The sequence below is a fragment of the Ovis canadensis genome, chromosome 3, assembly GCF_042477335.2.
Source record: "Ovis canadensis isolate MfBH-ARS-UI-01 breed Bighorn chromosome 3, ARS-UI_OviCan_v2, whole genome shotgun sequence".
Taxonomy (NCBI): domain Eukaryota; kingdom Metazoa; phylum Chordata; class Mammalia; order Artiodactyla; family Bovidae; genus Ovis; species Ovis canadensis.
This window is the reverse complement of record NC_091247.1, coordinates 99253124-99268994: the sequence shown is the minus strand read 5'-3', so window position 1 is coordinate 99268994 and position 15871 is coordinate 99253124. Positions and strand designations below refer to the sequence as shown.

The 15871-nt window shown below is 48.8% G+C and overlaps 1 protein-coding gene across 2 annotated transcripts; it reads right to left on the bottom strand.

Moving 5' to 3' along the window:
• Positions 1-460: 460 nt before the first annotated feature.
• MFSD9 (major facilitator superfamily domain containing 9) lies at positions 461-15451 on the bottom strand. 2 transcript variants are annotated; one of them, XM_069583732.1, is made up of 6 exons: positions 14434-14674; positions 11602-11689; positions 10425-10468; positions 6905-7034; positions 4985-5194; positions 461-3415 (listed from the first exon to the last, which is right to left on the bottom strand). In XM_069583732.1, the coding sequence occupies exons 1-6, from the start codon at positions 14605-14607 to the stop codon at positions 2604-2606; spliced, it is 1458 nt and encodes a 485-aa protein (XP_069439833.1). In that variant the 5' UTR covers positions 14608-14674; the 3' UTR covers positions 461-2603. The 2 variants fall into 2 exon arrangements, with proteins under 2 accessions (XP_069439833.1, XP_069439832.1); XM_069583731.1 differs by lacking the exon at positions 11602-11689 and having other exon boundaries at positions 14434-15451.
• Positions 15452-15871: the final 420 nt, after the last annotated feature.

The window sequence follows — 15871 nt, the reverse complement described above, 5'->3', positions numbered from 1 at the left end:
AGCCCCTGCTTCCATGCTCCAGGTATAACCCTCCACACCTCAGGATCCAGGAGGGCACAGGTCCCCGGGTGTGGAGCCGGGTACATGTCTCTGCTAGCCAGGCACACTCCGCTCCCTCCCTGCTCATCTCTCTGAACATGTGAACAGGTGGACATGTACATAGGCGCGCCTTTCTCTTTGGAAAAGGCCAAGTCTTTCGGATGCCCAAACCCCAGGCTGTTTCAGAGAATGTACCAGCTCTGCTAACACAGTGCTGGACAGGGGGCCATTTCCTTTACAAACTTCTTGGGCACATTCAATGTCTCTGAAGTGAGATTTCATCATAACAGTTAATTTAAGTTGAACCAGATGTAAACTTCAGATATTTTTGACATATAAAAACTGCAATTTCATGTGGCTTGACGTAACGCGTTACAAAAGATGACAGAAGATACTCGAAGTTAAAAAAACAAACAAAACATAAACTTTGAGCAGATTTAATTTCCCTGAGGCCATATTATAAACAGTGTCCATCAGACTAGTGGTGGTTTTCACACTTCACTGTGCAAACAAAGCAGCTGGGCGTCTTGTGCACATGACTTCCGCAGCTGTGGGATGGGCCAGTGTCTGCATGTCCGAGGAGCTCCAGGGACGGGACGTGGCTGGTCCCCGTGCCACACTTCGAGTAGCAACATGTTAGACTATCTAATATAAATATCTGAAAAATTCACATGAACCAAACACTAAAATTTGTAGTAGTAGAGAATACCAAGTGTGTTTCTGCTCTCCACACTGAGATCAATTTTTAGGGTTCTCGGTATTTCTGTCCCTAGTTCGTTATAAAACCTCATTAAGTGTACAGGCTTCAACTTCAAAACTAAAGTGCTACAGTTTAAAAAAAATAAACACATGGCTAGATCTAAGAGCTTCTCAGAAACCTATTTCTGAGAGTGAAGAAAAGACAATCTTTGGAGAAATTCTTTTGAAATTCTCCTTCATTGCATAAACCCTTGATTATACAGTGTTCTTTTGAGTCTAATCTCTGTGACAACTTGGTACACTCACTCAGAGCGAGGCCATTTTATATCATATTTTGGTTTCCTCAAAAGCGCTTGTACAAAAGTCACACTTAATTAGAAGCTAACATTTTTCTTGTAGCTAAACAGGAACAAGGACAATCTTCAAACCTGCAGTTAATTCTTCACCATAAATATTTGAGTTTACCCAACACACGTCTGCAGCAGCAGAACAATTGTTTTCCACTCTGCAAGTATTAAAGTCATAACAGATTCGTGTATTAAAGCATCATTTATAATTACACACATCAGGTGGAAGACTGGAATCCAACCCTAGCAGACTGATTAAAAGGACCGAAAGGAATGTGAGCTCTGGGGATCTGTGTGGACAGGGGGCCCCTAAACCGTTTGTACCAGTAACTGATGTCACCTTGGAAAGTCAGTAAGTGCCTGCAGCCTCCTGGGCCATCTGTGCTCACCCTGCTTCAGAGGCCCCTGGAGGCACCCAGAACGTTTCCCTGTAGGTCAACACAGCGCTTCTGTTCTCAGGTGTGATGTCAACATCAAAGTGAGGAAATGATTTTCAACAAAGATGCTGCAGCACCTATGACAGGGCCTGATGCCAGTCTCTCTCTTATCCTGAAGATGACGTTCATCTGAAAAGCATTTGATTTGGTTTCTCCACCAGGTTCTTTCCCCTCTTCCAGGAGCAGACAGGTCATCACGCCTGGTCTCTGGGAGATGTGGCTGCAGGCAGGCTTGGGCCTCTGCAGGGTGGGGGCCTCAGGGACCCTGGGCACAGGGGAAGGGGCCCTAGGACTGAGTTCCCCTGGTATACAGTGTGATGCCGAGAGCCGGGGGAAGCAGAACCCACTGTGTGTGATTGCATGATTTTAACAGACAACCCAAATGCATTAGCTATTAATAACAACCGAGTCTCTGACTTGACTTTAATCCAAACCAGCAGGTCTTGGAATGAGCCTTTCACTACCTCCAGGAGAAACTGGAAACAGGACTCACTGAACACCCCAGATTCCAGGGCTTCGCCTGGGTCCACGGGCTCAGATGGGCATCTCTGGTTTTGAGCCAGCTCCCCGGGTGGAATGCTGTGAGGCCCTGAAGAAGGGACAGACTGGTTTCAGCACAGCAACTTCTTTGATCTCTGGCATTTTGGTGGCAGAAAAGCCTCCTTGGAGCTCATCAAATTTCACCTGATATTGCATCCAGCTGACCAGCATTTCATTCATGTTTCCTTATTTCTGTTCAGCAGGGACATTCCTGCAGTCTCTCCCCTCCTGGCACGTGTCCTGCTCTGTGAGCCCACCACCATTTCCCCTTGAAAACCGCAGGCTCACTGGCCAGATGAAGAGCAGACTCTTGGGGGAATGCTGACTACCTTCCCCTCCTGCCAAATTCCCGTCTTCATGTGTCTATGTACTGCTTTGATTCTACCCGTCCCACAAGCCTGATGGGATAGCCACCACCAGAGCTTCTTTTTGGAGAGAAGTCACTTCTCTTTACCATCGGTCCTTTCCATAGCATCCATCCTGGGGCCTCTGTCCACATCCACACACCTCGGGTTTTGTCTCTTCCTGCTGCTAAATCCACCTACTCGCTTTTTAATTCCTCACCCCCTTGGCCACCAGAGTGAGGTCTGTTTCGTGACATGATGACAACAGCCACAAAGCCTAAGGCCGCCCCCAGGCCGGGAGGGCCGCAGGGGCTTACCTCCTGGGCCACCCCCGAGAGGATGGGGGCAAGGACCCGGCCCACGGCTGTCACCGACTGCCCCATGCCCAGAAGGCTGCCGCCAGCCCGCACCCCGCCCAAGGTCAGCTGGAGATCAGTGATGCAGGTCCTGCCAATGGCGGTGGAGAAGGACAGGAGCACAGAGCAGACGACCGCGACGTCCAGGCTGCGTGCCGAGGCGAAGAGCAGCAGCAGTGTAGACGTGAGCACGCTGGAGTGCAGCAGGAGCAGGTAAGATTGGTGGCCATACAGCCGCAGGAGGGGCCCCAGGGCGAAGCCGGCCAGGACGCCCAGGGCGCTGCTGCAGCTGGTGAGATAGCCAGCCGCCCTGGGCCCCATGCCGAAGCGCTCCTCCAGGGCCAGGACAAAGTTACTGTAGTAGAGCATGACGGCCACAGCCATCAGCAGGCGCACCACGAACACGACCCACAGGGCAGAGAGCACCAGGCTCCTCAGGCCCCACAGGGTGGCCAGCACCTCCGCCCAGGGCAGTCGGGCCGGCCCCTTGCTCACTGGGGTCCCCTGGGGGCTGGCTGGGGTCGCCTGGGCACTGGCCGCCCTCTGCACGGCAGAGTCTGTCTTTCCCCAAAGCGCCTGGTTCCTACCCCGTGGCAAGTCATCCTGTGGACCGCTGAGTTTTACTTCACTCCATGGAAACAGCCAAACGAGACCTGTCAACACGGCACGAGATCTGTTAGAGCCGCAGAGAATCCATGCAGGGCCTCCTCGGGGGGAGCGACTACTCTGTTTTCCTGTATTAGTCCACCTACTAGGTGGATTTTTGAAACCTGTTTTTAACCATTCCCACAGCTACTTAGACTCCGTTTTGATATCAGAATTCTGCTATTCACCTTAAGAAAGAAAATCAACTCTGAATATTCATTGGAAGGACTGATGCTAAAGCTGAAGTTCCAACACTTTGGCCACCTGACGCGAAGAACTGACTCACTGGAAAAGATTCTGATACAGACAGAAGGCAGGAGGAGAAGGGGACACAGGATGAGATGGTTGGAAGGCATCACCGACTCGACGGATATGAGTTTGAATAAGCTCTGGGAGTTGGTGATGGACAGGGAAGCGTGGAGTGCTGCGGTCCATGGGGTCACAAAGAGTTGGACACGACTGAGCGAATGACCCTTTCTTTCACACTGAAACCTGCCCTTCTTGGACATCTTTCTGAATTCATCCCCGTGGTTTTCAGCCCTTCATCACTTAAGCGCCACATGGACCGGTGCTGCTCAGGCCCGCCTGGGGCTGTTCTCACCAACAACACTGATGCCTGTGGTTCCTCGAAACACAGTGTAGGTGGGCTGGGAGCTGAGGGACAACTGATTCATGCAGAAAACTAAGCACAGAGAACGTGGGCCTGTGAGGGCTTTTCATCTGTCCTCATCCTTGACAAAGGGCCTTGGACGTTTCACAGAATCTTGATACAAGTGCAAAAGGACTGTTGTTGATGAACCAAGAGGAAGAGTATAATTTAAAATGATGATAAAACAATCACAATCACAGCAACTAATGTTGCCCGAATGCCCCTATCCTTGTGGACTTTATTTTCTAACTGTGTACGTACTGGGGGAACAGAACATAAGAAAATAAATTGCTGATTTTAAAAGTGCTACCAAAAAATTGAGTTATTTTAGACAACGATCAGGGATGGCCAGTCTAAGGAAGCAAACATCTGAATATTGAATGATCAGCCAAGAAACAGTCAGTATAGATATGTGAAAAGAATACTGTAGGTGGAGGAAAGACGGGATTAGGGTCCTCCTGTGAGAAGAAGCCGACATTTGTGGGGGAGGCAGAGGGTGGCCGGCCCACACCAAGTGGGCGTGAGACAGACAGACAGACCCACAGGCACACACATGACGGGAGCCACTGAGCGGCCCCCAGCAGGGCCGATGTGACCTGACTGTCCTCTGTGAGTAATGAGTCTGTCTATCCTAAGAAAGGGCTACTAGGTAAAGAATCTGCCTGCAATGCAGGAGACACAGGAGATGCGGGTTCGATTCCTGGGTCAGGAAGATCCCCTGGAGAAAGAAATGGCAACCCACTCAATATTCTTGCCTGTCAATTTCATGGACAGAGGAGCCTGGTCCATGGAGTTGCAAAGAGTTGGATAACACTGAGCACGAACACAATACATTCTAAGGAAAACACTGTAATGAGAGAAAGTGGATAAGACTGGTGGGGATAATCACATCAAGCAGACCACCTCCTCATGACTCATGCCAACTTACCAGCGTTGAGAATGAAGACAGAAGAGCAGACGAAGGCCGTGAGATAAAACCCACCATCCAGCTCAGCCAGATACCCGCCGACCACTGGGCCCAAGATGAAGCCCATGCTGGACGCCGTGTTGAACTGTCCCAGCACCACCGGCCGTTCCTCCTCTGTGACCAGGTCAGCTAGCAGGGCCCTTGAGATGGAGAGTGTGTGCTTAAAGATACCTGCGAGGTGATAAGAAACACGTCTGTGCATTTTCCAACCAAAAGCATCTCTCTTGGGATCCTGAGCTTCATCTCCGTCCCTGATGGAGTTCTGATCTCAATTTTCTGTGACCCTCTAAGGCAGCGGTCTCCACCCTCCAGGATCTAATGCCTAATGGTCTGAGGTAGAGCTGATGTAATAACAATAAAGTGCATTAGAAATGTGATGTGTTTAAATCACCCCGAAACATCTTGTCCCCCTAACAGAAAAGCTATCTTCCATGAAACCTGTCCCTGATGTCAGAAAGGTTGGGGACCTCTGTTCTAAGGCCTGCAGGTCCCATCCCACTGTGGCTGGACTCCTGGCCCGGCCCCAGACCCGAGTGGGCCACCTGCATCTAAACCAAGCCCCTGGAGCCCTCAGCTTGACCACCCCCCATCAGGACATTCCAGGGTCTCCAGCCACGTCTGCGGTCCAAGTGCAGTTCACGGTGGTTTCTATGCAAAGACTGACCACTCTTTATTTGCTCCGTAAATAAACAATTCCCACATGCCTTCTGCAAGCCCAGCACTCACTGTGACCCTGAGGATAACGCAAAGAACAGAGAGCAAGAAACCGAAATAAAACACACACTCATCCTTGTTCTCACAGAGCCTACATATCATTTTACACACACACAAGACACGGGAGGGCAATAGGTGCTATAAAGACAAACAGAGCAGGGGTATGGAAGACTGAGCGTGACTAAAAGTATAAAAACACCATGACGTGGTCATCTAACCAATGCCAACTTTCTACCACAAGCAGCTTGGGAGTTTGTTGCCAAATGGAAAGCTGCGACCTGCCTTAAAGAGAGATGACAACGTACGTAACAACTTTATATCCCTCAAGCTTGTGCTGATATAACGGACGCGTGTGTGTCACCATCTGCTGAACACCCACACACACTCACACGTGGATGGGTGCTAAAGCCACAGGCCGTCTAGCGTCCTGACCAACATATGGAAGGCCTGACTGCTGCTACTGTTCTCAATTTGAGGTCGGGAAGCCCAATTTCAAAACTATAAGCTCGCCAAGGGAGAGAACAGCAAATGTGCTGCTGGCTGAAGACATGCAGGGAGTTCCTACTGACCGGATGCAGAGAGGTGGACTGCAGCGCAGGTCCTACGACTGAGGCGTGGGTGTTCATGCTGAGGGGTGAGGAGGGCTCCAGGCTCTGTGAGGGCGAGGTCTGTAATCTGGAGCAGTCAAAAGAGCCTGGCGGCGCCGAGGGCTTGATCGACAGCAGCTGCCGGTGTTGACAGCCCTGACTGCTATCATCACGACAGGCTCTGCACATAAAGTCTAACCAGGGACTTCCCTGACGGTCCAGTGGTTAAGAATCCGCCTTGCAGTGCCCACGAGATGGGTTCGATCACTGGTCTGGGAAGACCCCACATGCTGCAGGGCAGTGAAGCCCTACAGCCACAACTACTGAAGCCCACGCGCTCTAAGAGTCCATGCTCTACCACAAGGGAAGAGAAACCTGCACACCCCAGCCAGAGAAGAGCCCCCGCTCTGCAATGAGAGCGAGCCCGTGCAGACAAAAAAGACGCTGTGTAGCTAAAAATGAATAAATATTAAAAAAATAAAGTCTGATCAAAGAGGCACTGCTAGGCAGGGACAGGCTCTCTCGATGCAGACGCAGAAACTGATTGTTCTGGATGGACACCCACGGGGCGAGAACTCACCCGCAGGGACTCTAGCCAGGGTGAACAGGAACACGTTGGTAGACGCTCCGAGCAGAAGGTAACCCAGGGCGCTGAACAGGATGCACACCAGTAGGGAAGAGCGTCTTCCGACGACGTCGCTCCAGCAGCCCTGAGGAAGCAGGGGACAGGGGAAAGCCTCTGACTCCTCCTAAAACAACCTGGCCGGCCCGGAAACACCCCAACACGTGACCCGGTGGAAATCACGGGGGAATCGGGTTTAAGATCCATAGATCAATTCTGTTACGCCCCTTGCCACGTAAGTTATGTTCTCCGGCCTTTCCCATGTGGAATGGGAAAATACAACACAGTTTTTTTTTTTCAACAGCCTAAGATACCAAAGGAAGCATCTATGATGACCTAATAGCAAAGAATGGCTGTGGAGATGGTGAAGGATAATTTCTAAAGCCTCGTTTTGTCTTCATCCTCAATAGTTTATATGCAACTTAACTTCTTAGCAACTATATTCATGGTTTAGAAATTTAGAAAACACTGAAAAACAAAATGAATATAAAACCTCGTAATCCTGAATCTACAGTTTTTTTTTAATAGTCCCTTGAGACCTGATCATTTCTTCCCTTTATACTTTTCAGAAAACATTTATACATATACTTTTGGCTGTGCCAGGTCTTCATCGCTGCATGGGCTTTCCTCTAGGTGCAGAGAGCAGGGGCTACTCTCCCGCTGTGGTGTACGGGTTTCATACTGTGGTATCATCTCTTGCTGCGGAGCACGGGCTCGAGGGTATGGGCTTCAGCAGCTGCAGTACAAGGCTCACGATCTGTGGCTCACAGCTTCCAGAGCACACGCTCCACAGTTGGGGTGCACGGGCTTAGCTGCTCTGCGGCACGTGGGATCTTCCCAGACCAGGGCTTGAACCTGTGTCTCCTGCACTGGCTGGTGGATTCTTCACCACTGAGCCACCAGGGAAGCCCCCTATGTTTTTAACAAAATGACCATCCTATACATTCCGTTTTGGAACACGCCTTTCCACTTAACAGTATATCTTGAACATCATTTCATGTTGTGAAACAGTTGCTTCTATCTTTCCTCACTTTTCAACGGATTTTTAGAAATTCTCCCCTCTTTCAATGTGGGAGAGGTCACTGGCCTCCCGTGTTCATAGGGCATGATGTAATCTGGCAGTTAACACCCTGGGCCAGGCTGTCCGGGTTCAGCTCTGAACTCTTGTCATTTCACATATGGCCCAAGCATCAGTCAATGTAATTACACACACAGGCGTTATCTCTGAGGTCAGTTTCTCTACCATAAAGTCGGAGTAATCATATCTGCCTCAGCCACTCCTCTTCCCCATCGACACTTGCTACATGCATTGAGTTAAAATGAATCATTAAAAACCCACAACTCCCAGCCTGGTGGTTGAGACTGGTTATTACAAAGATTAAATCTAATAATGTGCTGAGAGTAGAGCCTGACGTATCACAGATAATAAATTTTGGTCATTTTTATTAAAATACACATATGGAAAAAATATTAAACCTCACGTGATTTAGCAATCCTTTTCTTTGAAAATATTTATAAAATTAAAATGTTTTTATAAAACTTTTAATTAAAATATGTAGTTACAAAAGCAGTGGTTAAAGAGGACCCTTTAGGTAGGTCTTCCTTTAACTGAAGGCTGTCTAAGGAAGGGTCTCGTTAAATTACAGCTGAGAGCTATGAAATGTGCTTTGTAAGTACTACTATCATACAGCAAAGGACCAATATGAAAAACAGGGTTGGGCCGTGCCTGGCAATAAAAACTCATAAAGCGCTGCTGTGTTCCAGGTTCTCTGATAAAGGCTGCTAATGAACATACGTAAACAAATCAAGCCCGGTCTAGATTCTCAGGGAGGTCAGAGTCCAGTAGGAGAAAGGCACTTGGGTATTTAAAACACACTGCGATTTAACTGGTCTAGTATATACATGTGTGAACACTCAGTTGTGTACGATTCTTTGCAACCCCGCGGACTGTAGCCCGCCAGGCTCCTCCGTCCATGGGATTCTCCAGGCAAGAACACTGGAGTGGGTTGCCATGTCCTCCTCCAAAGGATCTTCCCAACCCAGGAATCAAAACTGTGTCTCCTACATCGGCAGGCGGATTCTTTACCACTGAACCACCTGGGAAGCCAATATACACACACATATAAAGTATTTTGGTATGGAGTTCCCAAAGACAACAGAAAAGATATTTACTAAGATGTATCCCAGACGGTTCTCTCATGAGAAAGAATATGAAATATGACGTGCTGCCCTACAAGTAAATACATTGGTTTCCTATACAGTTTGATATTTGCTATCTGTTTACTAGGTCATTAAGGCAGTGGCAGATGGCATGGAGAGAAAAAAGCACTTAAGAGTTTAGATACTGAGATTAGGTAACCTTGTCAAATTACTTTAACTTTTTAAGTTTTAATTTCCTCCTCAATAAAAGGCAGACTACTAACTACTTTCCCGGGTCATTTTAATGATTAAATGAGAATATGACTATTACTGCTATGCCAATTTAAAGCATGGAACACTGTAACAAAGATAAATCAGGGGGTAGCTGTTTAGTTATCTGAGAATCTGTAATGGAATCTCACCAGATTGCCCTCTGATGTTAAAATATATTTCACACATGAGCCACTCTTGGGAAGCACAGTGCTGTACACCTGGTGCTCACTCGAGGTGAGACCAGTTATTTAGACCAAGGTCACAGCTGATCAGTCCCTGCCTTTTCTGTTTGAACAGCATGAACCTCCGGAGGCCGAGACCCCAGGATCAGTGTTACACAGAGGGCAGACAGAATCAGTGAAGGATTCTGAATCTCAAGCCATTGCACGGTCAGAAGCAGGAGTGGTGGGGACTGCCTTGGAGGTCCAGTGGTTAAGACTCCGGGCTTCCAACACAGGGGGCACCAGTTTGATCTCTGGTCGGGAAACTAGGATCCCACACGCCCAAACAGCATGGCCAATAATAAAAGAAGAAGTGGGTGGGGTTGGCGAGATCAGCTCTGGATCTTTCTGCTTTCTGTGGTCAATGTCCAACCCATCACTGCCAGTGGCTCCTTTGTCCATACACTTAAGTTTTATAACTGATAAGCCATGTCATTCAAAAGGCACAGCTTCACCTAGAATCCTAGGATCTGAATGGATTTGATGACTGTCAGTTACTTGAAACACATAAAACTGGTCATAATGTCTGTTTGTATCCTCTTCTCCTAGTAAAAAGGAATCCTGGGAAGAACATGTTATGATTTAAAAAGCAGGCACTCACTCTGACTCAACCAGGTCCTTTTAGATCCAGCCATCCAACCCCTTTAGGCCTATGTCTTCTCAGAGACTGACTAAGGGAGAGAGATGACCAACGCATCTTTCTTGGTCTAAGGACACTTAGGTCCTCGCCATCCACACACTTGCTTTTGGGAAAACCTCAAGCCGTGGCTTTTCTATAGCATGGTGGATGGCCCTCAGAGGCATGGGGGCTTTTGGGATGTGCTGCCAGAAGGAAGAGAACTTACCACTAGCGTGCTGGAAAAGAGTTGCAAAATGCCATAGGAGGAGCCTGCAAAAAACAAGTGACACCTGCTAAGTAAGCTAGATTTGTCAAGAAGGTGGATAAAGTTAATAGAAAGCATTAGGAGAAAATGACCATTTTAAAAAGGAAACGACCCCATACTCTTTTCAGATAGAAGAGTCAGGTCATACAGTGTTTAGCACAGGTCTTCAGAGTAAAAGTGAGGCAAAGCAGAAAACAGACTGAATGCTGACGTCACCTTTAGGGATCTTGAGACAGCGCTTCTTACCCTGCATGAGGCATGTGCGCAGGAGTAGAAATCTGAATCCCACAAAGTCTCGACCAAGTCTTAAAATGTTAACATTGCCTCCTATGTCTCTAACATTTCAGTTGTATAAACTGCTTGCTTTGTAAAGAACTTGGAAAGTTTTATGGAGCACTTTCAGCTCCATCCTATCACAGAATATATTCCTTCCGCTCTTCAAAGACCCCTTCCCTCTGCTGGGCGGGCCAGTATAACTCAACATAAACTTTTCCAGGGAAATACAAGCCATAGCATGGCTCAGGAGTTTCCAAATATTATGTACAAAACTCCTCCAACACATCTGCTCTTCTCGTTTGTGAATGATCAAAGGCTGTGAGTTTTTATCAATTTCTCATTAATTAGCAGAATCCTACCCTCACTGTTCCCTGGGTAAATCGACAACTTCTGAATGGAGATACTATGCTGCACAGAGAGAGAAGCCCTCTAAGGTCTTCTGGTGGTGGTGAAGGAAGCCTGTAAGCAATCTGTTCTTCGTGGTGTGATTTCTGTAGATCATGTCTCTCTGGTCTCCCATTAGGTTACAGGTCCCTGCCGGCAGGCGTCAATACCTAACTCTTATTAACAGGCATGACCAGAGCCCCTGGAGAGACTTAGTAAGTTATCTGTGAAGGCATTGGTGGGGCAGGGCATGGGGGTGAACTGTACCAGGAAACCTCTCTGAATATACATAGTCCAGGAAAAGATGAATCACATTTGCTCCAGGACAGACTTTGAAATATTCTGAAAATTCACCTTATACTCTTTTCATTTTACCTTTGGATATTACTTAGCTAAAAGACTGATTTGTTTCCAGGGAACTCAGTTTAGGGGGCTTAAAATTCAGTGCTCTGAAAAGCTGCAGGATTAACCTACTCACCTACTATCCCAGCAACCGTTGGACTTGCTCCAAGAGACTTGACATGAACGCTCAGTAAAGGGACGACCATGCTCACACCAAACAAATCCTAAACAACAAATTGCTGCTTAATGCAAATTGGAAACAGAGGCCTGGGTATTTTTAAAGTGGAATCCTGATTCTAAACTGATTTTTTTCAAGGACAATATCTAAATTTTTGAGCAAACAAGAACTCATAATTGCATTCTACAGTAAGATACACTCATCTGGTTAAGGTATGGAGAAATCCATATACAGTGGGTTACAGCCATTGCCATGACTCTCCAGTCTGGTGCCTGACTGAGGTTAGGGTGCTGAGCTTTACTGAGCCAGGAGAGAAGCAGGAAGACATTCTCCTCCCCCAACCTCAATGCAAGGTGCTCAACAGTCTGTAAAGTTTAATGCATGCTTCTTAGCACAGTTGTATCTGACTCTTTGCGGCCCCAAGAAGCATAACCCTACAACATCCTTTGTCCATGGAATTTTTCAGGCAAAAACCCTGGAATGGGCTGCCATTTCCTTCTCCAAGGGATCTTCCCCACCCAGGGATTAAACTCTAGCCTTTCAGGAATCCAAGGCGCATCTCTGGTGTCTCCTGCATAGGCAAGCGGATTGTTTACCACTAGCGCCACCTGGAAAGCTCGGAAAGTGAAACTGAAGTCACTCAGTGTGTCTGACTCTTTGCGACCCCATGGACTGTAGCCTACCAGGCTCCTCTGTCCATGGGATTTTCCAGGCAATAGTACTGGAGTGGATTGCCATTTCCTTCTCCAGGGGATCTGCCCAACCCAGGGACTGAACCCAGGTCTCCCGCATTGTTAGACAGATGCTTTACCATCTGAGCCACCAGGGAAGTCCTCTGAAAATGTACCTAATTCTGCCCAAGTGTTAACTTCTCTTCTTTTTTTCCCCCTCTGTAAGTTCATCATTAAATATCCCTTCAAGGTGCAAAGCCAAAGAAATGTAGTGAAGCGCTGGAACTTCCAGGCAGTGATAGGCGTTTTCGTAAAATGTCACGGGTGTCTTCATTTCAGACCTTGTCCTACAATCTGACGACACAATCTGACGGCGGACACAAGTGAGAGGCAGGCCAAGGAGATCCTGATCCGCCGGCGGCACAGCCTCCGGGAGAGCATTCGGAAGGACAGCAGCTTGAACCGGGAGCACAGGGTAAGCGGCTTCACACCTCTGGGACGCGAGAGGCTCCATCAGCAGAGCCCGCAACTGTCCCCGGGGAGCTGGTGACAGGACAGGGCTGTGGGGGGCTGGCCCACGGGAATCCTGGGAGGGAGCCCATGGTAACACCTTTCCAGATGTTTCTGAAACACCTGTCCTGTTTCAGATGCTATCCGGGCACTTGGAATACGTTGGTGAACAAAACTATAAAGCTCCCTTCCAGGTGGAATTCACATTCTACGGGGGAGAAGGCCACCAGGAACGGACCGAATAAGGAAATTGTTAGGTTAGAGGCGATACGTGCTGTGGACAAAATAAGCCAGAAAAGGCTGAGGAGGGAGGTTTGGGAAGGCGGGGAAGGCTCAGGTAGTGTGCAGCGTTAAACTGAATGCAGGGGTCAGACTTCATTTGAGGAGTCATCGTTGTTCTTTCCAGGGAGAGGCTGCAACCTGAAGGTGAGCCAGTCAGCCTGAGTGGAAACTTCCAGAAGGCCCTGTGTCTGTGTCAGAAGAGTTTCAGACGCTGTGTGCTCAGCACCCCACCTGGTCCAGGACCCTGTCCTAGATAAGGAAGCGACTTTCAAAGGCTATTCTGGGCCTTCCCTGGTGGCACAGTGGCTAAGAACCCACCTGCCAATGCAGGGGACACAGGTTCGATCCCTGGCCTGGGAAGATTCCATGTGCCACGGAGCAAGAGAAGCCCAGGCACTGCCGCAGAGAGCAGTCCTTGCTCTCTGCAGCGAGAAAAATCCCACAAGCAGCAACGAAGACCCAGAATAGCCAAAAGTAAATAATTGTTTAAAAAGTATATTGTGATTGAATATAACAGGCACTGCATCTCATTGTTAATAATGATCTGTATTGCACTGTTAGAGATCAAAATGGTTATGTCTGAACAGTGTTACATTTTATGTGCGAAATGTGGCAGCATCAGTTAAAAGTTAAAGAAACTAGAGGGAAGGAAATCTAAAGAAGAGGGGATGTATGTATACATACGACTTTGTTGTACACTTTGTTGTACAGAAGAAACCAACAAGAACATTGTAAAGCAACTAAACTCCAGTAGAAATTAATAGAAAACAAAACAATTTAAAGACACTAGAGTCTGTGGCATTGGAAATGCCAGCCAAGTTAGCTATAGTGATATTTTTAATTCTGTAAATTTCAAGATTAAAGTGAATACAACTTAAATTCTGCCCAAGTGGTGTTATCAACAGCGACTTTCCTACATAGTCTAGTAAAAAGGGCCTGTGTGCTCCTACCACACCTGTAGCCACCGCACTGCTGGGCGACGCACCTGTCACAGCATCTACCACCCGGGGTCACCCTTGTGAGTGGCTCGATCACCGAGTCACACCTGAGCCTGGTGCTGGAGAGTCTTAAATCGCGGGGCTGGGGTGAGGGTGAGGGCGAACTGGACTCCGAGTGGGCGAGAGGGGCAAGCCTCATCTGTGGCCAGGTGCAGCATGAAGGGGGAGTGTGGGGCAAGAAGGGACCTGAGAGGTAGGGAGGCATCACCAGGCGGATCGCAGGTTTCCAGCCCTCTAAGAGCCTAGCGACCACCCAGGATGTGCAAGGAAAAGCACCTTGGTCGGGTTCCAGGTCGCGGACGCAGCCCGCTGGCCCCGCAGTTACTCACCAGGAAGCCTACCAGGTAAAGACAGAGCAGGAAGCGGCGGGCTCGAACAGCACCGGGGCCAGGAGCCCCCTCCTGGGTCCCTGTCCCGGGCTCTCGCAGCGGTCTCTGTGTTGCTGATACCAAACCCCGGTCCGGGGCCATGCTGCAGGTCTGGTCCCCAGGCTCCATGCGCATGCGCGCGGGGGGCTGTGCGCCGAGGGCGCCGGCCCCGCCGGCCCCGCCCCCGGCGGAAGCAAGCGGCTGCGCCGGCGCAGAGGCGCGCGCCGCTCACCTTCTTTCTGGGGCGGTGTTTCCGACGCAGGCGCAGCGAGGCGGGCTCCGCGTGGCCCCGCGGCTTCGCGCCCCGCCCAGAGAGTGGGCGTGAGTGCAGGACGCGCCAGTTTTGTGATGGTGGTGATGATGCTCTGCGCACCCTGGGGATAAACAGCCCGCTTCCCTCCGCCATTGCCTGGCTGGAGGGAATTGCGATGATGAGCTTTTAGCTCAGAAGTGACGGGGTGTCCGAGGGGATCGGCGGCTTTGGCGGGAAGAAACTCAGACTGGGCGTGCCTAGTTGTCAGTGACTGACCTGGAGAAAGAACCCTTGGCCCCTCCCAGCTTCGTTTTTCCCACTTGAAACACAGGAGGACCCAGTGTGGACCAGCCTCCTGGAGGGGTGCGGAGTCTATATATTAATACAAACACCGCCCCAGCGCTTTCTCTGGGACCTGCGAGGGCGGCTTACTTGTAGACCATTCGCTGCCGTCTGTCTTGGCAACTTGGAGCCTCCTGGTTTGGAGTCTTTTTTACCCCAGGAGGGCTGACCTTCCACGAGGGGTGGAGCAGAAATTCTGCTGTGTTGGGCAGTGAGACCATCACCTGGATGGTTGGGCCTCCTGAAGCCACCAAACCGTCAGGAAGCCCAGGGGGACCTTCTCCCAGCTGAAGTGATGGAGCCGGAGTACTGAGGGCAAGTTGGATGATCGTTGTCCAGCGGAGTGAGGAAGGACTCTGCGTGGAACGTTACAAAAACAAGGAAACAAAAGAAGATAGAACTGTGGAAGAATCAATTCCTGGACTCCTGAAGAAAGACTTTCATCCTTGCGTGAGGTAAAGACCCCTGAACAGCTGATGCTTAGGCCCAGGGCAAGGGAAAGAATAGGCAGAAAAAAGCAAAAAAAAAAAAAAAGCAAACAAAGGCAAAAAAACCCACACACAAAAAAACAAAAACCCCAAACAAAAAATTATCATTTATGAAATCAGTGTCTCGTTATTCCTGTAACAGGTGTTTTCAGCAATAAGATGATTAAGGGACACAGTTGCAGACTTCTTTTAAAGACATGAAGAGTTTATATGTTAATTATCACACTGTCCTCAGTTTGAATTAGGTTATTAGTGTTACTACTATTTCTGAAATAAATCTCTAGAAAAGTTTCCTCTTTTAGATAAAGAACCTTAG

Bases quoted from the DNA above. Each gene is read 5' to 3' on its own strand.
- MFSD9 (XM_069583731.1), bottom strand. From the start codon at position 14,878: ATGGCGGAGGGAAGCGGGCTGTTTATCCCCAGGGTGCGCAGAGCATCA. The intron at 7,035-10,424 runs GTAAGTTCTCTT...CTGCTTCCTCAG, and splicing joins TCTTTTCCAGCACGCTAGTG to GGCTGCTGGAGCGACGTCGT. The intron at 3,416-4,984 runs GTAAGTTGGCAT...CCGTGTTGACAG, and splicing joins TGTCTTCATTCTCAACGCTG to GTCTCGTTTGGCTGTTTCCA.